The sequence below is a fragment of the Lytechinus variegatus genome, chromosome 7 (genome assembly GCF_018143015.1).
Source record: "Lytechinus variegatus isolate NC3 chromosome 7, Lvar_3.0, whole genome shotgun sequence".
NCBI lineage: Eukaryota > Metazoa > Echinodermata > Echinoidea > Temnopleuroida > Toxopneustidae > Lytechinus > Lytechinus variegatus.
Window position 1 is genome coordinate 16,826,948 of NC_054746.1, and position 26,288 is coordinate 16,853,235.

At 34.4% G+C, this 26,288-nt stretch overlaps 1 protein-coding gene across 1 annotated transcript in view; it reads left to right on the top strand.

The window, feature by feature from the left end:
- LOC121418583 (cytoplasmic dynein 1 heavy chain 1-like) overlaps positions 1-24,129 on the top strand; it is a 72,092-nt gene extending 47,963 nt beyond the window's left edge. The window contains exons 60-91 of the mRNA XM_041612528.1: positions 56-209; positions 745-940; positions 1,415-1,529; positions 2,169-2,384; positions 2,853-3,092; positions 3,792-3,976; positions 4,403-4,472; positions 5,015-5,161; positions 5,524-5,613; positions 6,153-6,213; positions 6,360-6,447; positions 6,931-7,096; positions 7,574-7,708; positions 8,236-8,330; positions 8,880-9,054; positions 11,988-12,063; positions 12,618-12,778; positions 13,292-13,403; positions 14,004-14,064; positions 14,716-14,839; positions 16,304-16,417; positions 16,901-17,071; positions 17,516-17,617; positions 18,130-18,242; positions 18,818-18,921; positions 19,579-19,760; positions 20,163-20,231; positions 20,872-21,138; positions 21,682-21,792; positions 22,269-22,329; positions 22,780-22,913; positions 23,745-24,129. Coding sequence (XP_041468462.1) covers positions 56-209; positions 745-940; positions 1,415-1,529; positions 2,169-2,384; positions 2,853-3,092; positions 3,792-3,976; positions 4,403-4,472; positions 5,015-5,161; positions 5,524-5,613; positions 6,153-6,213; positions 6,360-6,447; positions 6,931-7,096; positions 7,574-7,708; positions 8,236-8,330; positions 8,880-9,054; positions 11,988-12,063; positions 12,618-12,778; positions 13,292-13,403; positions 14,004-14,064; positions 14,716-14,839; positions 16,304-16,417; positions 16,901-17,071; positions 17,516-17,617; positions 18,130-18,242; positions 18,818-18,921; positions 19,579-19,760; positions 20,163-20,231; positions 20,872-21,138; positions 21,682-21,792; positions 22,269-22,329; positions 22,780-22,913; positions 23,745-23,885 — 4,236 coding nt within the window. The 3' untranslated portion in view covers positions 23,886-24,129. The remainder of the gene's footprint in view (positions 1-55; positions 210-744; positions 941-1,414; positions 1,530-2,168; positions 2,385-2,852; positions 3,093-3,791; positions 3,977-4,402; positions 4,473-5,014; positions 5,162-5,523; positions 5,614-6,152; positions 6,214-6,359; positions 6,448-6,930; positions 7,097-7,573; positions 7,709-8,235; positions 8,331-8,879; positions 9,055-11,987; positions 12,064-12,617; positions 12,779-13,291; positions 13,404-14,003; positions 14,065-14,715; positions 14,840-16,303; positions 16,418-16,900; positions 17,072-17,515; positions 17,618-18,129; positions 18,243-18,817; positions 18,922-19,578; positions 19,761-20,162; positions 20,232-20,871; positions 21,139-21,681; positions 21,793-22,268; positions 22,330-22,779; positions 22,914-23,744) is intronic.
- The last annotated feature ends 2,159 nt before the right edge of the window (positions 24,130-26,288 follow it).

Below are 26,288 nucleotides of genomic sequence, written 5' to 3' on the forward strand. Positions count from 1 at the left end.
ATGATGTGCATAAATGATGCAAGAACTCATAATTGTTTTTTTCATGATTTTTCAGGTGAAAGATCAACAAGAAGCAGAGCAGAAGAAGGTCACCAGTCAAGAGATCCAGCAGACTTTAGCTGAACAGACCAAACACATCGCTGAGAAACGTAAAGATGTCATGTCAGACCTCTCAAAGGTAGAACCAGCTGTCAAAGATGCACAGCAAGGTGAGTAGCGTTCTTTCAAAATTGTTAGAAGAGTTTTTCTTTGAGGATAATAGTACAATGGTAATGAGTTTATGAATAGGTTGTATTGAAACTTGGGAATGTTAAGATCCTCACTAACATTATAATATAACATATTAAAGTTTTTGCTCTGAAATATATTGCCATTATATCATTCTTTATCAATAGGGAAGAGTTTCTTTGATGACAATAGTAGAGTGATAATAATAATATAAATGGGTAGTATTCAAATTTGGGAATGTTGAGGTCTTCACTATATAATATGATATATAAGCTTTTAGATATTTTATGATTTATCATCCACGAATTATTTTTAATGATTTTCTTATAATCCAGCCATATACATGCAATTTGCTTCACTATACTTCCCTTTAATTTCTTCATGTGATCTGGCATCATTTGTTGTATTGTTGATATTCAATAGTGCAAAGTTCATCCATTCAATTAATTTCACTTCACCAATCCCTTTGCTTATCGTCTATTGATATATCCATTCCTCCTTCCTTGAATTCTATAGCTGTGAAGGGCATCAAGAAGCAGAACCTGGTTGAGATCCGATCCATGGGTAACCCTCCTCAGATGGTAAGATTGGCCTTGGAGTCCATCTGTATCCTCCTGGGTGAATCCGCTGCTGACTGGAAGACCATCAGACAGGTCGTCATCAAGGATAACTTCATCAGCACCATCGTCAACTTCTCAACCGAGGACATCTCGTAAGTTGATTCATAACCATTTCTTGCAAGTTTGTGTTCCTTGAACTTTGAAGAATCATACCTTTCAGCAGCTCTTAAGCTATATCGGGATGGAAGCATGCTGTTCATCAGTGCAAGGTGCCATGGTGAAGTAAATGGAAATTGTAGAATGTTTTGAGCTGTTTTGGTCCATTGGATTCATTAAGAATTAATTCCTTGAAATGCTTGTACACTTTAAAAGGCTTCCTGGCTATTCATGGGTAATGATATCAAAAGTTTTTTTGAAGCATGTAGATGTTAGATGATAATGTAATTTGCACTCTACAAAATAATGTATTTCTATCATTATTGCTGTTCCTTAGTTAAAAGTAAAATGATGGATTGAAAATATGCAGCAGAAATGTTTGCCTACGGTTTTCAATTCCTGTCTGAAAAAGAATATCCCTATATTGTCAGCGATCATGGTCTTCATTTTCTATTCACCTTCTTTTTCAGTGATGACATCCGAGGCAAGATGCAGAAGTATCTGAGCAATGCTGACTACAACTTTGAGAAGATCAACAGGGCTAGTGTGGCCTGTGGTCCATTGGTCAAGTGGGCTATTGCTCAGGTAAGAAACGATCTGGGGCCTATTGTAAAAAGAGTTGTAAAAAAAATCAATCGCAAGTCCCTAATACACACATTTTGTTGGTTGAAAGTCAGGTTGCATTTGAGTTTTGGAGTTATATTTGATCACAACTCTTTTAGCAATGGGCTTCTGTTCTCAGAAAGATTATGTAGGTGTATTTGGTGAGATTTATACTGGGTAGAAGTGGAATTACAGCCTTCATAAATGCACCATTTCATAAAGTTGTCAGCATTGACAAGTTGTCATTATTGGGCATTTGTGATAGTAACAGTCAGAGCCAGTACTGTTCAGCCAATCACAATCAAGGAAAGTTTTGATCTGATAGCTTGCCAGAAGACATATGTTGATGAAACACTCTAATGAACTTCTTTTACTTTGTTATGCCTTGAACTTTGCCCAAAAGAAACCAAGTTACATTTATAAAGGATTAGCAGACTGCTCTGTAATATTCTACATGAAATGCAGCTATTTTTTTTAAACACCAAGTCTTATTTATTGAAGTTGATTAAATAATTTTGCTACAGCCTTTTATATTCATGTACGAGATTGCATGTGTTTAAAAAGTTGACTCAAATCACAATCCCTACCTAATATCATTCTCATTTTACTGGATGTATACAGATCAATTTCTCTGAGATGTTGAAGCGAGTGGAGCCTCTTCGGAATGAGCTTGAACGCCTTGAGGTTGAAGCCAACGGTAACAAGATGAAGCAAGAGGAAGTCAACAAACTGATCAGTCATCTAGAACGTTCCATTGCTCATTACAAAGAAGAGTATGCTCAGCTGATTAGCCAGGCTCAAGCTATCAAGACAGACCTGGAGAACGTACAGATCAAGGTAATCACCAACTGTTTTTTTTTAGTTTGAGTAAAGCTGTTTGGAGTAATTAAGTGTTTATTTTTTGTGTACCTGAAATTAAGTGTTTATTTTTGTGAACCTGAAACTGACGAATGTAATGTTTATTGCCGATCGATAGCTGTCAGACATGATATATGTTCTATTACATAGTTCAGTAGTCCATAGTTATAAGGTTTTGTCCCTGTAGAATGGGGATGCCGAATTCCTTCACATTCAAGAGAATTGCCCTTGCCTCCTACTTTCTCAACCCATTTCTAATCCTTCTCCTGCTGTTGTACAATATTTTAATCATGTCTTCATATGAATACTGTCATTAAAATTCAAAGCAAGAAATGGAAAGGCTTATGTTTCGAATTTAAAGGCAAAAGGTATTAATTTCTCAACATTTTTTTATGAAGCATTCCTATTTAGACCAATGATATATAATATGGTTTGTTTATCATTCAGGTTGACCGTAGTACAGCCCTGTTGCGCAGTCTGTCCGTCGAGGGAGAACGTTGGGAGGCCGGTAGTGAATCGTTCAAGATGCAGATGTCCACCATCTTGGGTGATGTCCTGCTTTCATCAGCCTTCATGGCTTACGCTGGTTACTTTGATCAGATGATGAGACAGAATCTCTTCAACAGCTGGGCCGGCCATCTTCAGAAGGCTCGCATCAAGTTCAGGCATGACATTGCCAGGGTTGAGGTGAGTATTGTGGTTGCTTATCTGTTGCTTATGTATAAAGAGAAATATTTTCTTTAGAAAAGCTGAAGACGAGTAATCTGATATCCATCTACCATCATAGAATACTGTCACATACACGCTCTTCAAAACTAATCAAGTTTTTTACTGCAGTTATAGTCACTTATTTGTGAATTCTACAAAGTAACAGACATTGGTCACATGACATGCTCTTCAAATGAAGTTCAAATGATTTTCCAAGATAGGACACACTTGTGGAGCATACTTTTTGTGTTTTCTCATTAATCAGATTAAATTGGAAAATTACTGTTTGTGCTTCATATCTACTAATAGTGTTCACATGATTTTCCATATCAGTTCATGTCTTTCAGAACAAAATGTCAAGAAGGACAACTTTTGTTAGCTTTATTCATAAATGAGTTGAAATTTGTTGAAAATGTTGAAAAGTTTATTGCTTCTAAAAAGGGCAAGGAGATGCTACATTATAAAAAATGGAGACCTTTTACTAATTTTGAACTAAGTTGGGACTTGCTTTTATTTTTTATGCATTTAATGATGTACTTTATCTTCATTATGATGAATATTGATGTATCTTGTTGTACACAATGAATATTGTACATATATTTTGTTTTATTGAAGCAATAAAGATTAAAAAAAGGAAAAAATATAAGTTCACATCTTCCTATTCTGTTTCCATTGTAGTATCTATCCAACGCTGATGAGCGTCTCCACTGGCATGCTAGTTCCCTACCTTCAGATGATCTGTGTACTGAGAATGCCATCATGTTGAAGAGATTCAATAGATACCCATTGATCATTGATCCATCGGGACAGGCTACAGAGTTCATCATGAATGAATACAGAGAGAAGAAGATCACAAAGACCAGGTAGGGATAAAGAACTCACAGATCTCAGGACTAAGAATATTTTGTATTTATTTCAAACATAACAAAATCACTTTATTCCTTTGAGGATCCAGAAATAGACTGTTTTTTATTATAGCAGTCTTGTTATTCATATCTATACTCGTGTTTATGGTGTTCACTAATTTCTTTAATTGTTAATATCTATGGGTATGTTGGGATTATTATAAACAGGTTCAGTTTTGGTCCTAGGAATTGCGTATTTATGTTTTGAAACTGAATGAATTAAGATTCCAGTTGTATTTTTGTAATACCTTTAATTTTGTTATGATGATATTGAGTTTCTTAAAAAGTATCAAGCACTTAGGAATACATAACACATGTAGAACATATTGGAATGAGACATGACTTATTACTCTCTCTTTCTCTTATATACCTCCTGCATTGTAGTTTCTTGGATGATGCCTTCCGCAAGAACTTGGAGAGCTCTCTCAGGTTTGGAAACCCGTTGCTGGTTCAGGTTAGTCCATTCCCTTTAATCTTATTCATTACTACTATTTGTTGCTAATGTGTCATGAGTATGCTGTGATTTAATTTCATCTAAATATCATAGATAAGAAATAATATAAGAACTTTCGATTACCATTTGATTTTTTTTTAACCCAAATAATTGAATGAGAGCTTGATATTTGATATGGTTTCTGCCAGTACAGGTCAAATGTTCTGTTATACACATGTATTTCATGTGTAATCTTAGTAGGGAATGCCATGTCCTGTAATCTGCAATACAAGAATACACAAGATGCTTATTAATCCATAACCTTGCCTCACAATGTAATGTACATCTGCCCAGCCATGTTTGGATGGCAGTTTTGTATGTGTATCGCAATATTGTTAACTATTCTGATGATATTTCAATTTCTTTGATCAGCAACTATTTTGAGCATTTGGATATCAGTTCTGTATTTCATGATATTATTGAACTATTTTTATGACATTTCTGTTTTCTTTAATCAGCATGTTGACAACATTATACTTCCATTTTAATGATTTATTTTTCAGGATGTTGAGAACTATGATCCCATCCTGAACCCTGTTCTGAATCGTGAAGTACGTCGTACTGGTGGGCGTGTCCTCATCAGTCTAGGTGACCAGGACATTGATCTCTCACCATCGTTCATGATCTTCCTCTCAACCAGAGATCCAACGGTAGGTTTCTCTTTACATCAACCAATCAAAACCTAACAAATATGTAATAAGCCAATCACGTGCAAGGATCTCTGTAGTTTACAACAGTTTGCAGGAAAATCACTGTTTTTTTATAAAATGTTTTCATACCCTCTTTTAAGTTTTGGTAAATTCCCACAAAGATACCTGTCTCTTATCAGTCATTACTATTTGACTCTTTGTTAAAAGCAGTTATGGTACAGAGGATATGAGAATAAAATGTGTTTCATTGGCAGAAATAATTTCAATCAATAAGTATTGCAGTTACCCTTTTCAAATGTTTTTTGTCATGATTTGTTCATTGTAAATGTAAGTTTATGTGGCTCTTTTTATGTGACATCCAGGTTGAGTTCCCACCAGACATCTGCTCTCGTGTGACCTTTGTCAACTTCACTGTGACCCGTAGCAGTCTCCAGAGCCAGTGCCTCAATGAGGTAAGTTGCTTTATAGGACCTAAGTCATCAACTATTGCAGAGCTGCGAAGTAAAACTGATTATCAGTATAGTACTGAAAAAAAAGAGAATACTGATTGTTTCTTGGAAAACTTTGATTTCTAATGTTTAAGTTTTATGAGTTGTCCTATGGTATTTCTTTGAAGATATTGATTTCCTCACCAAGATATTGATTTTCAGCTTTTAAAATACTGAAATTTTCATGTTCAGGTTGGCAGCTCTTCGACTGAATCCTCTTATTCTCATAGGGTTTCGAGATGCAATTGATTTAATTAAAGTGATGATTTACTAAACTCCTTTTTCTAATGATTAAAAAAAAAGTATTGTAGATCCCAGACATTTTTTGTTCCAATTCTGTAGATAAATTGTGCTGTTCATACAGCGTTGCTGTTATGTGCCATTCCTTTCATACTGTCTCCAATGAGTATTAAAAGATAAATACAAATCCTATTTTACTATAATTCATCTGTCACACCAGGAGTTAATATGTTAATATGTAATCATGTTTTTGTCCCTGTTAGGTACTGAAAGCAGAGCGTCCTGATGTAGATGAAAAGAGATCCGATCTTCTCAAGCTTCAAGGTAAAATACACATTATTTCTTTAGATACCCTGCATTAGATTGATTAATTTACTATGTCATTTTATTTATAAATTCAAATTATAATTCTGTTGAAATTTAAATGCACTGTATAACCTCCATGGATTATCGTTAATCTCATTTTCCAGGTGAATTCCATCTTCGTCTTCGTCATCTTGAGAAATCTCTCCTCCAAGCTCTCAATGATGCCAAGGGAAGAATCTTAGATTCAGACAGGTAGGTTTAAGCTTATGTCACATTAACCAAACTAAGCCAGTTGTATATATATATTTATTTTTGTTATGTGACATTGTAACAATAGTTAAACTAAATAAATCTGCAACCCGCAGACAGCATCATTCACATCTAAACTCTCAAAATGTACTGCTTCTAAATAAAAGTGATTGCTATCCTTATAAACTGAAAGAAATGATGTCCTCTTTCTATAAAAGCTGAAAGCATTCATCAAATGATTGAAAATCAATTCATCATATAGTTGAGTTCTTCATACATCAAGTTACATGTCATTTTGCCAAAGTCAAATATTTTTTAATCACAAAAACTGTTTGACTTTGGAGAAAATCCACTCAGAAGAAGTACATACAACACGTTTTGCATAACCCAGTGTAAAACATTGCTTTGACAGTGTTTGATATTTGACTTGTGGAAGATAGACTTAATCAAGTGTACCTGTATTTCCACTTTGTTTTTGTCTCTTAGTATCATTACCACACTGGAGACTCTGAAGAAGGAAGCCGCGGAGGTAACCCGTAAGGTAGAGGAGACAGACCAGGTCATGGCTGAGGTTGAGATGGTATCTCAACAATACCTCTCACTTGCACAGTCATGTAGTAGTATCTACTTCACCCTGGAAGCACTAAACCTGGTAAGATCTTAATCTCAAGTATATATATATAGATCAGGACGTTATACAGTGCGGAGAACTTATTGACTATAAAGTTGTGAATATTGCTATTAAGATTCATTACGAAATATGTATGTGTAATTGCCCAAAATAGTTAGGTGAATGATGTTGTGATTGAATGATTATGTGAATGATATGAAATAAAATGAGTTCTTATAAATTTTCTGAATTTGCGTGAAGATTAATTTTGATCATGAAGATTAATTTTGACCAAAAAAAAATGACCACTACATTTTAATATTTTTGGAATTTTAGATTATGCTCGAGTCTAATTTACATAATGGTTTGATATTTCATAATTGATTGAATACATTTATAAACAAAAAATATATGTAATATATATGAATTTATGATATTTGTAAATGCTTGCACATGTAACTCGACCATGCAGTAAAGAGACATCAGTGAAATCAACTATTTGTTTGATCTTATGCTCAGGTGCACTTCTTGTACCAGTACTCACTGAAGTTCTTCTTAGACATCTTCCACTCTGTACTGTGTGAGAATCCTCGTCTTCAAGGTGTCACTGATTACTCTTCTAGACTATCTATCATCATCAAGGATCTCTTCCAGGTAAAACCAGCCGTCTGCCCTTAGAAGTCCCCTTAGAATTTCAACTTTAATGGAATGAAATTAAATTTTATTATAGGATTATGGCACATTCTTAAGAATTTACATGTCATAATTATTCAACATATTTACTGTACTCCTTGATTTATGTTCGTTATCAAAGAGTGAAGTTTAAACCAATTGAAAATATTCACAATTCCAATTCGATATAGAAATAATCTTGAATAAAATGATAGTGTTTATTTTACCATCATGTTTTGATTTTATGACATATTTTATTTAATTAGAATGGTAATTTTTTTGTACAATTTTTGTGTGATTTAAGACACTGGTAATGGGTGAAAGATGAAGATTTTTTTTTTACTATTAAAAGGCCATTAGATATTGAAGTAAAATTTCATCTAAATAAAAATATGGAATGAATAATAGCTTGTATGCATTAATTGATAATGAGTCTTGATGAATAAAAATACATGAATGGATATTAGCTTATGTGCATTAGTAATAAGTTTTGATGTTGATATCAACAGATCTCGTACAACCGTGTAGCCCGAGGTATGCTGCATCAGGATCACCTTGTGTTTGCTGTGGTCCTGTGTAGAATCCACATCAGAGGAATGCAGAGGTAAGTCATTTTGCCCTCCTATGTGAAAGAAAGCAAGTAACAATTGTGTTACCTCCTGAATAAGAGCAAAATATATTGGTTATTTACATAGATGCCAATGCAATAGCATGATGGTCAACCAGTCATATCATGTAGCAGGAACAGTGTTTGCAATGAAACTTGATGAGGAAAAAAATCAAGTTATAAAGAGTTCGCACATAAAAAAAACTCAATATTGGTTAATATTATTATGATTGTACAAGGTTTCTTTCTTCAAAGTAAAGCAGTATTATACCAAAATATTGACCAAGCAAACATGCTACTTGTACACATTTCTTATTTATACTTTTTTTAAAAATTGCAACCATGATCATGAAAATGATAGAAATTTGTAGTACTTTACAACAATTTTGTTTCAGACTATGAATATCTCCATTTATATTTACAATATAATGTATATTTCACAAATCTTAATTTATTTCATGAAAACATGAAGAATGAACATATTGAATCTGTTTGTCTATTTGAAAACTGTCATCAGTAATTTTTTCTCCAAATCTTTATTTCCAGTGAGAGGGATTACAATCAGGAGTTTGAGCACTTCCTCCGAGGGTCTGACCAAACCCTCCGTTCTACACCTGTACCTAAGATAGAGGGACTCACCAACGACCAATCAGACTCCATGATGAGACTTGCTAAGCTACCTGCGTTTGAAGGCCTACCAGACTTTGTTTCATCTAGAAGTGTAAGTTTAGTGGTTTCCTTCATACTCTGTATCATCTTGTTTTTGTTTGGCCCGTGTTATTATCTGCAAATAGAACCTTTTTATGCACTTACTTGCAACTGACAACACTGATAAATTTCCATCACCTATATGAATTTGATAATGAACCATGCAATATATGTCTTCATATGTAGCAACCAAACTTGGTTATATTATCTTGTAACTTCAGCTTCCTTTAACCAGCTATATATGATTTTCCCTTATTTGATTATTTCTCTGTAGGCCTCTGAATGTATTCACTCTACACCCATTAAATTCACATTTTTCTGATTATGCTGCAAGATATATATATATATATAATGTACAAGAAAAAAGATGAAACTGGCAAATGCTATTATTAATGTATATCAGACACATATAGTTTGCATTTTATAATGGCTGCCCAATACCTGTTGTATTCTTATTTTCCAATTCTCGCACTATTAATATATTTGATATATATGAATCATACTGTAATACCCAGATATCTCTGTAGATTATTTTAACTTTTTTCTGCACTTGAACTTAAAAGCTTCAACTGTAGTGTATCTTTCTTTCAAAATACATGTGTCCAGATATAATTTGCGTTATTCTGTTATTTAATGTTATTATTTACTGTGTAATTGTATTGTCTTATTTTATCATTTTGATTTGTTTATTTGTCATGAATCCTCACAGCCTGGTTCCATGTTTGGCGAATGTAGTTATGCGGTCAGTTCACACAACAAACAACTTACTCCAGATTAGCTTAGAACTCGCTGCAGAATATTTCATTACATTTCTTAAATTTCATTCGCATTCAATGAGCTTACATGTAGATGTAGATAATAGTAGCCTTTCAAGTTTGTAACTTCCAAAATGATTTTTCTGTTCAAATCTTTGTGGTGAGAAACAATTTTATCCACTTTCCTATTTCAATCTATGATGGTTGAAGCCTAACAATTATATTGCGAATGAATATATGCATCAAAATATTTATCAAACTATCGTTAGTTATGATGCTGGTGGCATAGCGTAATGGGCATCTCTTGTGCCTTATGATGGACAGGGGGTGGGGGGGGTTCATGGTTGGCTGTCCACGATTTGCGATATTTGTAATCATGTTAAAATATATTGAAATCAAGTGATCGCAAAGATTTGCACTCGCCAGTTGTGAAAGCCCTACTTTATCAGAAATTATGTTGCGTAGAAGCATTTGTAGATGAGTGCAGTTATAGCAGAAGGAAGGAAACAGAAGTAGGATGGCAGTAGTGGTGTTGGGTGTAGAACTATTGGTGGTGGAAATTTTGCTTGAGCAGGAATATGATATAATCCTTCAATATTTCATCAAGGAATGAATGAGTAAGAGGAATTAAGCTATAGGTTAGCATTTTTAAGATCAACTGCAGGTTTTAGTGGCTTAAAGTAAGTTTGCCTTGATATAGTTGCATCTTTATTAATTTCAGATATAGATGACTGCAAGCCTAGTGGTAATGAATCAGGGAAAGGGGGATGATGGTAGCAGTAGTAGCAGACCTTCATTTTTGAGGAGCGCGATCGCGCTAGCGCTCCTTAAAAAAAATAAGGAGAGCAAAAAATCGCGCTCAAAAAAAAAAAAAATTGAAAAAAAAATTGCTAAAATTTCACATTTCAGATCTTTAAATCCATGAAATAGCCTTCTTTTTTCCATAATTTCTTGAAATTACTTTGATTTAATTGAAATCTATCAGAAAATGAAGAATATTCATCTCTTTCCCGACTCTGATTTTAATGTAATCTTGGTAAATATTGCAGTCCCATGTAGTCCCATATGTAGATTTTCATGGCAACATGGAAGTCTACATGTGGGACTACAATATTTACTGAGGTAAGTTCTAATCAGAGTCGGGAAAGTGGTGAATATTATTCATTTTTCTGATAGTTTTTCAACTAAATCACAGTAATTTCAAGGAATTATGGAAAAAAGAAGGCCATTTCATGGATTTAAAGATGTAATATGTGAAATTTTACAAATTTTTTTACAAATTTTTTTTCAATTTTTTTTTAGCAGGAGCACGTACGACATCTTGTAAACATATTGACGTGACCCAGGCCTAGTTTCACCACAGATTAATTAATAGCTAACACAGCTATTACATATATACAATGCTAAGAAAAATCTACAATTTATCATACATGTATTGTAATGAATTGATTTGAGCTCCTCACGGAGAGCGATTCTGAAAAGCTCAATTGAGCTCCTCAAAAAAATAAGGAGAGCGATTTAGTGAGCTCCACGAAATTATAAACGTGAAGGCCTGTAGTAGTAGATGTAAAGAGGACTGCAGGAATATGATATGAATTTTGTTATATATCAAGATTAAATGGTAGCAATATTTTGTTTCACACTGTGTTACCCTTGACCCAGGTCTTGTAAATGGGTACCAGCCAAAAATATTTATTCTTTGAAATGCTTGTGCACTGGGATGATGACCTGGCTGCAGCCAGGGAAATAATGACAATTAATGCCTTAAGCACTCTGTAGAGTCATTTTGAGCACTTTATAAGTTGTATTTTTATGATAATTGTAATGTCATTGTCATCATCATCATCGCCATTATCATCATCATCAGCAGCATCTTCATCAACATTATCATCATCTTTATTATCATTATCAACATCATTATCATCATCAACATCATCATCATCCTAATCATCATCATCATTGACATCATCATCGACATCATCTTCATCATCATCCTCATCATTATCATCATCATCATAATCAACATCATCATAATCAACATCATCATTATTATCATCATCATTATTATCATTTTCATCATCATTATTATCATCATCAACATCATCATCATCATTATCATCATCATCATCATAATGATCTTACAAAAAAAGGAAGTACTACATAGTGTTGTTGGTTTCATTATTTCTTGCAGGATTTTGCCAAGTGGTTGAACTCCCAGAATCCTGAGCATTCAGTCCCTCAATGCTGGAAGGAGGCAACCCCATTCAGTAAGTGTAGGCGTTGTGGCTCGTGCCTGTAATTCAAGCTGTGGGGAAGTTACAAATTGATGCAGAGGTTCGATGTTCGAGCCCTGGTCACATCTTTCGTATGGTGACATTAAAAGTCGGTCCCAGACGTAAATAATCATTTCTGATTGATACACGTCTGACAAAACTCAAACACACACACAGACACATAAGTGTGGCAGAAAGCAAATCCTTGTAATTGTAATTTAAAGGATTTGTAGAACAGGGTGATGAATATAAACATAGAATAGTCTTTCATCAGGCCTTTTTTCTGAGACAGGGATTTTTTCATGGAATAAGGAACCAATTTGATGTTAATATCAAATTCTTATTTTTTTGTAGTTGTTGAAGTGGTTCCTAATTCATTAGATTTCAATGTTGTGATGACACCCCGAAAGAATATGTAGAAAGTATGCTGATTTATTGTCACATGGACATTCTGAAGTGATATATGCTGTGGAATGAACATTTGTTTTGATATTGTTATTTTGTAGCTTCATTTCAAACACAATGTCTTGATCCCCTTCTTTCATTAGCTGGTATTGGTAAATCTCTCCATCACTTGCTGCTGCTACAAGCCTTCCGACCTGACAGACTGCTTGCATCCATGCAGATCTTTGTCAATGCCGTGTTTGGAGAACATTTCCTACATGCTGCTGAGGTGGAAATGGACTTGGCCAATGTCGTAGAGTCTGAGGTAATGACTCTTCTCATCTTTCTCGGCATTTGATCAGACTGCAGTTAGATTTGAAAAAGGAAATCAAAACAATGTTTTATGTGGCTATAAAATTTGTAATTATTTTTTAGAAGAATGTATCAAATAGCAATCTCATTCCCGATCTGATGTAAGGATGTTTTAAATAGGGTGTAGTCTCCTGCATTTAGAGCTAGGAACATTGATAGATCCTAAATAATAGTAACTTGGCAGATTATAAACATTGTCATTAAAAAAACTTATTATCTTAGCAAATTGACAACAATTGTAAGTCATGAATTGAACTAACAATTTTAGCTTCTATATCAAGCTTCATGAGGTGGAGTTATTGTATGAAAGAGTGAAGCACCTCTCTGTATTGAATTATGAATTAGCACTTTTCAAGTATAACAAACCGTAATTGTCATTTCGATGATGGTGATAATAATATATGTGTAATAGATGTGTTAAGTGCTAACTAAAAGTTGACTGTTATTATGTTTGTGTGATGAACAGCTGAAGAGTAATACCCCCGTGTTGATGTGCTCAGTACCTGGTTATGATGCTAGCTGGCGTGTAGATGATATGGCTGCTGAGCTCAATAAGACCATCTCTTCCATCGCCATTGGTGAGTTTATCTCTCTGAACTCTTCATGGGGGGGGATTTTCTCTCATTCTGATTCAATCCTTTCAAGGGAATGGAAAATTAGGAGGGAAGATGGAAAAAAAATTCTGTGAATTTACGAATTATTTTCATGTGTTTAGATAGAATATAATTTAAAAAGGGCCACTTCCAATGCTTGGATCTTTAGGGTCCCCAAAATTAAAATATGACAATCAAACAGCAGAAGCGTTTGACTGATTATGTGTTGTCCCCTGTATGTATATTTCCATATCATTTGTCATACACCAATACCTAACCTTTCCCAATCTCTTTGAGAAAGCTTCTTCCATAAGTCAATCTTATGACCAGGAGCCCGTAACACAAATTTTAGTAATGATGGTAGAACAATTTTTCTACGATTGATTCCATTGAATACAATGTACAATCAATCGTAAAAATCAAGCATACGATCGATCGCTAACCTTTGTGTTACGGAACCCAGAACTAAATTTAATTCTTGTATGGTTATTGATATGTCATGTATTTGAAATACAAAATAGGTAACCTATTCTACCCTCTATTCTATTAGATGTAATGGTATGATATGTGTTGTTATATAAACAGGATCTGCAGAGGGATTCAGTCAGGCTGAGAAGGTCATCAACTCTTCAACCAAGACTGGAAAGTAAGTCTTATATTTGGAAATAAATTACACAGCATAAGCAGATATTCACCATAATATCTCGATCATATTGTACATTGTTTTATGCCAACTCCTACAATTCTCCAAATATATTATTTTTACAAGAAGTATAAACTCATTACACTGATTGTACGTCATGTAAAGAAATTGAAATGTATTGTCAAAATTAAGACAGAGATATTTTAGAAGAATGCTTATCCCAGGGAAGGGAAAACTCATTTATAAAACCTGAGATTGTAGTATTATCAAAATTGCTGCCGTTTTCCAGAACCAACAAATGGAAATCTCAGTGAGGAAAACCAAATCTAAAACCTATTAGATATGGTTTTAATGGATAAATGTTGTGAGTGATTGATGGGTAATGCTGAAAATTTTTATCCCGAAAAGGGAAAACTATTTTTTATTAAGAAACTTGAAAATTTGTTATCAAAGTTGCTGCCATTTCCAATAACGAACTAATTAAAACACAACGTTTGTGCTTGACAGAGGGATAATTGTGAAGAATGCCTATCCAGAACAACAAGAACTTGTTTAAAAACAACTTGATCATATCATTTAAATTGTTTCCAGTTCCTTGAGCCATAATAATCTCATTTCAAGAACCCCACCTATTAAAAACTATGTAATTTGTAGATGGGTGATGTTGAAGAATGTGCACCTTGCTCCTCAATGGTTGGTCCAACTAGAGAAGAAGCTTCACAGTCTCTCACCGCACCCTAACTTCCGTCTTTTCCTCACCATGGAGATCAATCCCAAGGTAGGCTACTCATCATCATCATCATATTCGGTTGATTGAATATCATTTACTTATCATAATATTCAGTTTATTAATATCATTAACACATCATAGTAGTCAGTATATTTTTATCACTAATTGTGAATCATTAGATTGTTGGATTATTAATTCCTTTTTTTTCAATCTTTTGGAATAATGGAAAAAGAATCTTCTTTCAGGTTGTGCTGAAGGTTGTTCTTATATTATGAGTCTGCACGAGGTTACCTTCCATAAGACAAATAATCGCCCAGGTTGGTACATTTTTTGGCCAATATTGTGCAAAACATGTGTAGGGACAGTGATTTTCCGCGATCGCGGAAAACGGACGGAATTCACGGAATCGGCTGTTTGAAACGGAAAGTGACTTTTCAAACGGAAAATCACGGAAAACACGTTTTTTCTCAAAATGCACAAAAAAGCAACAGAAATTAATCCCAAATCCTCAACAAAATACTAATATCAACTGAAAAAACACGATCTCACTTTGCAACAACAATCATGACAATCAACACATCGTAACTACACTCGAGCCTCTCCATCACTCGATCGTATCCAAATTAGTTTACACTTACGTCCGCATAGAAGGCAGAATCCGGCCGTGTGTTGCTGCCCTCTGCGTTCGGTCATAATATAATGATCACGGTGATTCATCAAATCCAAAATGGCGGATATTCGGAAGTCGTCGATTGCTCAAAACGATGTCCGAAAAGTCCCCAAATCAGCGATAAAATCCCATTTAACAATAAAATAATGCTAATAATATGAAAGGTGAGAATATATTAATGTTGATTATGTTTCCCTAATTTCTTTTTTAGCTCGAATCTCTTCAATTAAAATGGATTTTAAAGCGATGTTAGTACATTGGTAGATGCAAATTTTGAGCAGCGCTAGCATTTTGACATCGCTACTCGTTGCGCATTGGTTTTCTACGTAAACGGAATTGTCAATTTTTCTTGTACACAAAGTCTATGGGGAAACGGAATTTCCGTTTCCAGACATGCTGAAACGGAATTTGAGATTTTCTGAAACGGAAAAGGCAATTTTTAGAAACGGAAAATCACTGTCCCAACATGTGTTATGTGCTTCTTCCAAGTAGAATTCCACCTACATTAAACAGATTTCCATGGTTTCAAGAGTTTTGGCCTAGGAAGATTCACCTTTATTTTAGCACATTTTTACTCAATTCTGGAACTCCCATTGGCTTTGTATAATGACCACTCTGTTCCTGTAGACCATGGGTTACAACTATTGTCTTTACCCATTTGTGTTAACAGAGTGCTTATTCATGATATAATAAAGTACTATTATGTTGATAAGATAAGTATGATATAAGTTTGATAAGTATGATAAGATATTACATGTAAGCAGTGGGTTCCTAGAAATCCAAATTTAGTAAGGTGTAAAGTGATCATTATGTGTAACTCTGATATTGTGTGTGTCTTACAGGTACCTGTCAACCTCCTTCGTGCTGGACGTATCTTTGTCTTTGAACCACCTCCTGGAGTGAAGGCTAATCTCCTGAGGACATTCAGCACTGTTCCAGTCTCTCGCATGAACAAGGTAGTGCTTTGATGAATTAATGAAATTGAAATGTAGTTTAAAGGATTATTCTAGAACAACGTATAACATTTTCCTGAGAAAAATATCAACTTTGAAAGTATGATGTTTTTAATGCACACAGTTTACAGTCAAATTATTTGATCTTTTTCAAACTTGTCTTTTTGTGAGACTCATCAATGTTTATTTTTAAAGGTCAATATAAAATAAAATCTAAATGTAATCAAGCACTTCCATTACCACCAGGGTCTTGTTTGATGAAGAATTGCTTCAATACCAAAAGTGAAAAATTCTATAACAAACTTTCTATCATCCAATCAAATTGAATGATTTCAGTAGCTTTAGAATGCTATGGAAAAATTTTAATTGTAATAAATTTTGTGAAACAAGACCCAGATCCATGTGTTAGTTCTGAATGTTATTTTTTAAAAGGTACCATCATATAGAAGTTAAATTGTCCAACATGCTTTGTTTTTTTTGTTACAGGCTCCTAGCGAGAGAGCGCGTCTGTACTTCCTCCTCGCGTGGCTTCATGCTATGATCCAGGAACGTCTGGTCTACACACCACTGGGATGGGCCAAGAAGTATGAATTCAGCGAGTCGGATCTGCGCTGTGCTTGTGACACTCTCGATATCTGGATTGATACTGTTGCCAAGGTATTACTCATTTGATATTACATATTGAGACTCAGCCCATATATAAATCGTCTTGAGTCTATGAAAAATGCATGTTATATCATAATCAGCCAGTCATTAATACCATAAGTTAGGAATTGCATAATATCTTACAGTATTTTTGCAACTGGAATAGAAATAATTGTTAAGTTATTCAAATACTTTACACCTGTTGATTAATGCAATGAATTAGTGGCCAGTTTACTTTGATTCTTAGTTCTAAAAAAGAGAGATAGATTGAGCTAAAGCCATGTGAGGTAGTCTTCTAAATGTTGTAAAGTTGATGTCCTTTCTGGCTGTCTGGAAAAATCGTGCATTGTAAGTTAATATTGTTTTGAGAAATCAACTCAAATAAGTATTTTGGTCAATGAATTCAACATTATATGAGAATGAGCCCTAATATTTAATTTTTATCTTAAATTACAGGGTCGATCCAACCTACCACCCAACAAGGTCCCATGGGATGCTATGAAGACACTCCTCTCACAATGCATCTATGGAGGACGCATTGACAATGACTTTGATCAGGTAATTACCTATTACAGCAGAAGGTCTGAGTATGAATTCACTCACTGATTTCTTTATGTTTACCAATAGACTATACATGTACTTGGGAGGGGAGGGCTTTGACAGTTTGATTATATTATTTTCATTGAAAGAGATTTTTAATTAAAAATACAGATTACCACCCTTGCTTTATGATTACTTTTCATTTTTCACTTGTGCTTTTTGGCTATATTTGTTTTTAAATTCTATTCTTGTTTATGCCCTTTTATATGTTATATAATTTTCCAGTGGAAACAAATTTATATGTAAATGTTGACAGAGGCAAATAAACTATCTTGTATATTATTTTGTAGAGTCATTTTTATGATGATCATTCATTTTTGTTCAATGATGCTCCATTTATTATCACAGTGAGATACAGTTTTGGTCAAATTCTATACAGTTTGCCAATTTTCTATCAACCTCTTAGCGGTACTAAAAAACCTCAGTATTTTCAAGGATTTATGATGAGTTGCATATCTTTTCCTTTCTAGCGCCTGCTGTCAGCTTTTGTTGAGAAGCTGTTCAACGCGAAGAGCTTTGATTCTGACTTCCCTCTCATCCCAGATGTTGAAGGAAAGACCATCTTCATGCCAGAAGGAATCAGGTTAGTCAAAGGGGCCGGTTGCATTGAAGTTACCATTGTTATAACTTTGCCTTCCAATGGTAACTTCCATGAAATCCATGATTATGATTGGCTGTTCAGCGTTGTAATTATGGTAGTAACCACTGGATTGCAAAGTTACTACAGTAGTAACTTTGATGAAATGGGACCCGAGTGAGTTTGATCCTTTATTCTTTTATATATCAGGTGCATAGCCACAATTGGACTAGATGTATTCTTTCATCATTTTCTCCTTACCCAGGATGAATATTTTTGGCTGAAGACTTCTCTTCGACTTTAAAATGTGTTTTTCACCTCATGTATGCATTTGTTTAATGTTTGATGAATGATTTCAAAAAGTTTCCCCTCATTAAAAAGTAATGATAAAAAAATATAAGATTTAATTTGGTATCAATATGCATCTATTGTGATGCTTATATTTGTCTTGTGTATAGTGCTATTATATTGGTAGTATGTGCAAATCTACTTGCTATTTTGTGTTTTAAGCTGAATTTTGTATCCATTTCTCAATCTTTGTTGATTAAATTGTTGCATTGATTTTTGTGTATGATTACTAGACGTGAGCAATTTGTCCAGTGGGTTGAGGCCCTCCCTGACAACCAGACACCATCTTGGTTAGGTCTACCCAACAATGCAGAGAAGCTTCTACTTACCACCCAAGGTTAGTTTGACCGGGAAACTTATGTCGTGACATATTTCATTGAAGACCATTGACTCTTGGAACTGATAGTAGCATTACATACTAATGCAAAGACACAGAGCTCTGTTATAATGCTGTGAGAGAGGTTCTGATAAATCACTGTTCTAGCCCTGTAACATGGTAGATAATGTACAATTAGTTATAAAGTTAAGTGCGACTGTTAACCCAAGGAAAACCGTGTGTAAGTTGCAATTGATTTCAGTTTACATCACTCTTTTTTTTAACCTCCCCCCCCCTCCCCTGATTATATAACAACCCTCTGCTTGCTATGTGTGTGGCCTTTGAGGTGTCAGAAAATTTAAATTGTAGAGCTACACAACACAAACACTCTACAGAGGCTTCCGTCATGCCACCATTTTCTTGATGAACTGTCAATGAGTTGAATGTAGTATTACCTATTGATTTTTTTCAGGGATGATCCCGTTCCAGTAGGCAACAGATTAAAGAGAGACCTAGATTTGAAGCCCCACATACATTTTCAAATGTACAAAATGAATACCTAGGAATTTTAATATTGATATTTATATTGGGATGCATTTTTCAAGTCAAGACTGATGAAGTATGTTATGATAAATCCATCACCCTGACGACAAATTCATTTGATTATCATGTTGACAGGAATCAGTTTGATTGGCAAGCTGCTCAAGATGCAAACCCTTGAAGATGAGGAAGATTTCATGCAAGGCGGTGGCGGACTGGAAGAGAAGCAGGAGAGAGTCCGTCATGCTTCTGATGGCCGTCCAGCATGGATGCGTACACTCCATGCATCAGCTGCCAACTGGCTGTCACTCGTACCCAAGGTTTGTATGATATCAAAAATGCTTCAATTCACTCATGATGTTGACCATTTAATTTGAATAAGTATTTAGAATATTGGATGACCCAGAATGGGATACCAGAAATATTCCTCAAGTTAGGGCCAATATTGCATGAATCATAGATGAGTGCAAATATACCCCCACCTAGTATTTATGGTATCCCATCAAGACATCATCTTTTCAGTATGTTTTTCAAGATTTTGCTTGTGACTATGATTTGGGTAATTGTCGAATTTCAATTGTCATTTCAGTGAAATCAGAAGGAAAACTTCATCTTAATTCTTACATTCTTGTATTTAGATGAGATATCATTTTATTGATGAAAATATTTGTTTTTACAACGTAATGAACTACTTAATCTCCTGTTATCACCTTACAATGTAGAAACTGACGTTGCTGAAACGTACAGCTGACAACATCAAGGACCCATTGTTCAGATTTTTTGAGAGAGAGGTAATAACAAACATTGTATATTTTTAATATTAGTTTACAGTTATGGACATTTAGAGCTTAGAAATAATTGGGAGGTTCCAAAAAGATATTGGACAATCATCTACTTATACGACCAGGGTAGTAATGGCAATAGTGCTTGGAGCACTCTTTGGAGAAAATATGTGTGCTCTATTTAAATTGCATTATTATTAGTTGTTTATTTGAAACTTTTGCTCTACAGTTTGAAAATACACAGTAAGCAATCATCAACAAATATGATTATGAAGTATTATAAAAAGAAATATTAATTAAAAAACAAATTCATATATTTATTAGTAATTATTATGTTTTAAAACTACTTAGAAATTTGATTAAACTTCATGTTGTAGATCGATTAGAAAGGACAAGGAACCATTAGATATTAGTTTATTTCTTAAAGTTTGGAATGTTTCTGGAGGTAAAGCCATGTTTCTTTTAATTATTGATTTTGATTATATAATCTTCATTATTTCAATACTTTATTCCTTCAATTCTTTTTATCCCAGGTGAAAACTACAGCAAATTTAAATAGCCCGATGCAACCCAATAGGGGTAGCCAATTTCACATTACAAACTCCATCATTTTATTACCGGTACTTAATTTCTTGAATTCATATCCCAGGTGAATCATGGCAACCAGCTGCTGATGGACGTCCGTAGTGACCTCAACGATGTCCTAGCCGTGTGTCAGGGTAAGAAGAAACAGACCAACAATGACCGAGCATTGATCAGTAACCTTGCCAAAGGTATCCTGCCTCGTCGTTGGAACCGCTTCACCGTACCAGCTGGATTGACTGTCATCCAGTGGGTATCTGACTTCAGTGACCGCATCAACCAGCTGCAGAAGATATCATTGGCAACCACATCTGGTGGCTCCAAAGAACTCAAGGTACATTTGGTTGGGTTGAAATAACCAGAGAAAGCATGATACTTGTGTTGAGTTCTCAGTGAATAGTAGTACATGTATGTAATATTTCAGACCGCTAGTTTGCAGTGATTTTTCTGTTGCTTTGCTTGTGCAGATTCTATAGACATATAATTGCCGAGATTGTTTTGTGCAGATAAGCGCACAATCTCTATTGAAAAATACCGCTGCATCCAATTTTATGAGCAGGAAGTAAATGTCATGTGAACATGTTTGAGAATTTTTTTTAAAGTTGGATATGTAGGTTTGTGGAGAATGTGTATATATGGTTCTGACATGTCTGATGAAATCAAACATAAAAAATAACTGCCATTTCTCCTGGTTGATTAGTTTATATCTTTTATTGAAAAAATTGTCCATGGGTGGCTGGCCTTCAACATGGAAAATAATGCACAATAAAACATATATCATAAGATACATAAAAATATCAAATTCAACAGAATTATAAATGTTGGTGGTTGGTAGTTGTTGACTTTTGACATATAACTTATTGTTTTTTCTTCTCAGAACCAGTGTGTATGGTTAGGAGGCTTGTTCACCACTGAAGCATACATCACAGCCACAAGACAGTATGTAGCTCAAGCTAACAGCTGGCCTCTTGAAGAACTCTACCTTGAGGTAAGTCATTCATCTACCTTCCTCTTGCTCATTCTTTCTTTCTCTCTTTTCTCTTCCTCTTTTGCAACTTCCCGTCATAGTTCATTTCCCCATGTCTTTGTACACATTTGCTTGATTTCATTTCATTAATTCTTTGCTTATTATTCCATAGTAAATCAATTTAAACAGTATATTTCTTAAGTCTGATTATTATCATCCATTATCCATCCATTATAAAATGAATTATTTGATACAGGTCAGTTTAAGTGACGTTGTATAGACGTACCTGTAATGAGTGATGTAATAAATTAATTAACAAGGCAAGGTTGGCATTAGGTAGTAATGAATAAATGAATTACATCAGATTCCCATTTACAAATGTATGTTTGAAAGACATATTGTAACAACTTCATAGTAAATCTTCGAAAAGAAGAATCCATTATTATTATTATTTGTTTTTCTTATAATTTGAAATGGTTTCATTTCTTATTACACAGGTGACTGTATCAGATCCAGGATCTCAGTTGAAACTTGATGACTGCAGCTTTGCTGTTTCGGGTAAGTCATTGTTTTTTAATGTTAATGTAAGTTTTGATAATGACCTCAAAATGAGTTTGAATAGAATAATGATAATGAAATCAACACATAAGTGTATGTATACATGTACGTATAGATTTTAAAAAGTTATTTGCCAAATGATTCATGCAGGATGGAATTCCTGGTAAATGATGTGTCTTTTTCCAAGCAATAATAGTACATAGTCTCACTTGTGCTTACTTGTTTTTGACAGTAGAAGTAAATATGAAATATTGATGTAGCACTTGATAATAATTCAGCTTAGATTTCATGATTTTACAAAGTTTTTGTGTACAGGTAAATGTACCAGTTTTACATCTACAATGATGTGATGAAATGTAACCTTGATGTTCAAGACTTTTCATGAAATCACTTTGTCCCAAAATAGCTTGTCTTTAATATCTGACAAAACAAACATTGTTTTTATTTTAGGTTTGAAACTGCAAGGAGCAATATGCAAGGAGAACAAGATCCATCTGACCACCACCATCTCCTCAGATCTACCCCAGACCAGTCTGAGATGGATACATGTCGAGAGTGGTAGTACCCCCAACCTAACAGGGATGGTAAGCTTACATTTTCCTTTCTTAAAAAGCTATCACAATCAAAAACCGAAAAACACAACATATTATTTCTGTTTCTGTTGAAATGACTCGTAGAGGAACTCTGCAGCACATTTCCGCCACATTAGCTTCAAGGTGGTATTTTTTTTATTTATTTGGTATTATTTATACAGGGTAACCCCATCAGTAGTCAAATACTGTTGTACTTAAGGGCCCTGTATAACATGAAACAAAACAAAATACAGGCATATATACAATACAAATGGAAAATACAAATCCTGAACATAAACAGATGGAAATTTCAAGTATAAATCTAATAACAGAAAATTGTGTGTGAAATTGGGAACAATAATTTAACCCAGAGCTACAAGTAGAAAGTAATAGGGGAAAAAAAGATAAAGGGTAAGGATGAATTGAGGTAAAAAGAACACGACAGAGAGCTAGAGCGGGAGAAGAAGGCACATCACCATTTACACTATCATGCAATATTATAGTCGAAAATATCATTTTGCTTTTATATTGAAATTGGTGTATCTTTACCTCCGTATGACAATTGGTATGACCAATTACATAGGAAACAATTTACATCCAAGCTAATCACTCATAGTGGCTGACCTTGTAGATAACAGAAATGACTCTGTGACCTTTTGGGTTAAGGTGTAGATAATGACCGAGCAGGGATTTGAACTCACAATCACACAACCCTAAGACCAATGCTCAAACCACAAGCCTATGCATGCCCCTAATATACTGCTTACTTTGTAATAATGTAGAGGAAATACTTATGGTCTGGGCAATAATGCACATTGTCTTTCTTTGTTTTGTAATTTTCAGGTGAGGCTGCCAGTCTACTTGAACCAGACTCGAGCTGATCTCCTGTTCACCCTTGATATGACCATGGGTGGAGATTCTAAGAATGAACTCACCTTCTACGAGAGGGGCGTGGCCCTTCTCTGCTCTGGTCTCTCTGCTTAGGAGAGGCCTTTGATATGACCATGGGCGGAGATTCTACCAGTAATCTCACTTTTTATGAGGGGGGCGTGGCCCTTGTCTAATCTGGCCTCTCTGCTTATAGAAACTTAAATATTCAGCGGACATTTCCTCTTTTTTGTGTCTAAGTGCATTTATTTTATCACTTTCTTTGACTCTGTACTGCACCAATTGAATAAGAAATTATTTGAAAGGAGAAAAGGTTTCTGAGTAACATGATCGTCAAAAATGACAATGTGACAAACTTGATTGCTGTGTAAGTGGCATTTATGATTTTAATGATTGACTTGATGATGATGAAGACAATTCGAGAATCTCAGATTCCTAATGACAATGAATATATATTAATCCTTGTTTTCTCGGCCAATAGATTAGGAAAGTAATACACTTATTATATTAAATGTTGTAGCTAACAATCAGAATCACATTCAAGTACATATATGTTGTATTTATTTTCATTTACATGTATGTAAATCTGATACAAAATAAGTGTGGAAGGCTTATGTTAGAGTCTCATTGGTGATATTCCCCTTGTTTGAAGATTTGCATTAATCAGAATGCACAATTTGAAATCTAAATTTCATACAATATGTTATTTTCTTCATCTGGGTCTAGAAAAACTTGAATCAAAGTTAAATTGGTTAAGGTTTGCATTCAACAGTACAGTTTGGAATCCACCTCTGATATGTCATTTTATCTGAAGTGCTAATAACATATATCATTGTCTGATTTCCATTGTTACTTTGTAGCGATAGCGGATCCAGGGGGAGAATGGTTTGCTGTTGCTGTTACACACTTTTGTAATTCTACAAATTGCAGAAGATTTATGATTTCAATTGATATATTGAGATTGTGCATGTGATTTTAGTCTTATCTGTGTTAAACATGATTTGTAGTCTTACAATTTTTTTGTCTGTAGTGTGTAGAAGTGTGGTGTTACAATGCTCTATTGTTCGCTTCAGGTAAAATGGGAAGTTTTAAAACATTATGATATCTATACTTATAGATGATACTTCATAGCTTCTGATTATGAATGACGCCAGGTACCTACTTGTAATTCAAACATTTAGTCATAGCATAGGTTTGAGCATTGTGTTTGGTGATATTTATGTAGACGTATGAATGTGTAGCTATTATAGCAACAAATCAATAATGAATTGAAATTTAATAACAAACTCTGAATGGGCTGCTTGCTTAAATTTTGATGTCCCAATTAAATTTGATATCAAACTTTTAAGGATTTGTTATCATTGATATGAATTTTATGTCAAGTTCAGAAATGAATAGACCTATGCTCACAAGACAAACACTGTCAGACACCATTTTTCATATAACTTGAAACAATTCAACAATCTATGTTACCATGTTACCCGAATGTATGATTCATTACATTTCATTATTAGAAAAATCTTGTTGAAAATTGAAGATTATCATGAATATAGGAATTTATTCTAAAATGTGAATGTAGTTTGCTAGCATGCTTTGGTGAATGATTTCTTGCTATTAAAAGTAGAATGTGTCGCTCATCCAGTTTAGTGTTTGACTTTATTTTATTTTTATTTCTATTGTAAACATTCATGAGAAATATATTGAATGGTTGGTTGGAGATTTGATTGCTTGATTGCTTTGTTGTAGTGAAGAAAATGATGTTGATGCTGCTGACTTAATGCAAACATAGTATTTGTGATTAGAATGAATTCCATAAGGAAAAGCAATGATATTAGTAATATTGTAGGTGATAAGGTTATGACTTTGTATGTATACATAGTCCTCTCCGCTTATTAAGAGGATAGGTTGAGCACTTCTAGTGCATGGTCATAATCTGTAGATTAAAATGAATTCCATAAGGAAAAGCAATGATATTAATAATATTGTAGGTGATAAGATTATGATTTGGTATGTATACATAGTCCTTCTCTCCACTTATCAAGAGGATAGGTTGAAGCACTTCTAGTGCATGGTCATAATCTTGGTAAGCAGGCCCATGAGGCGGAATGCGCGATTTTGTATCCTCTCAATTTGTTTTCTCTGTGATGCGTCAAGTCCAGATCGAGTGCCAAACTGGTACACAGTACTCTAATGCTGGACGAACATAGGAGGAATAAATTACCTTCAAATCATCAAGGGGTAGTTTGAATCCCTTTAGGATACGTAACATAATTATGAAGCCTCATGCTTGCTCGCTTGGTAATATGTCCATTTCAAATCATTCTGAATACAAACTCCAAGTAGTTTTATGAATTGGACTTCAGATAGTTTCTGTCCTGCGAGTTCAACAGTGGGATTTTAATTGGACTTGTTCTCATGAAGCTTATGTGCATGACAGCACATTTACTCGGGGTGAGTTTCATGTTGTTATCTTTAGACCGCTGCTGAAGCTCACCCGCA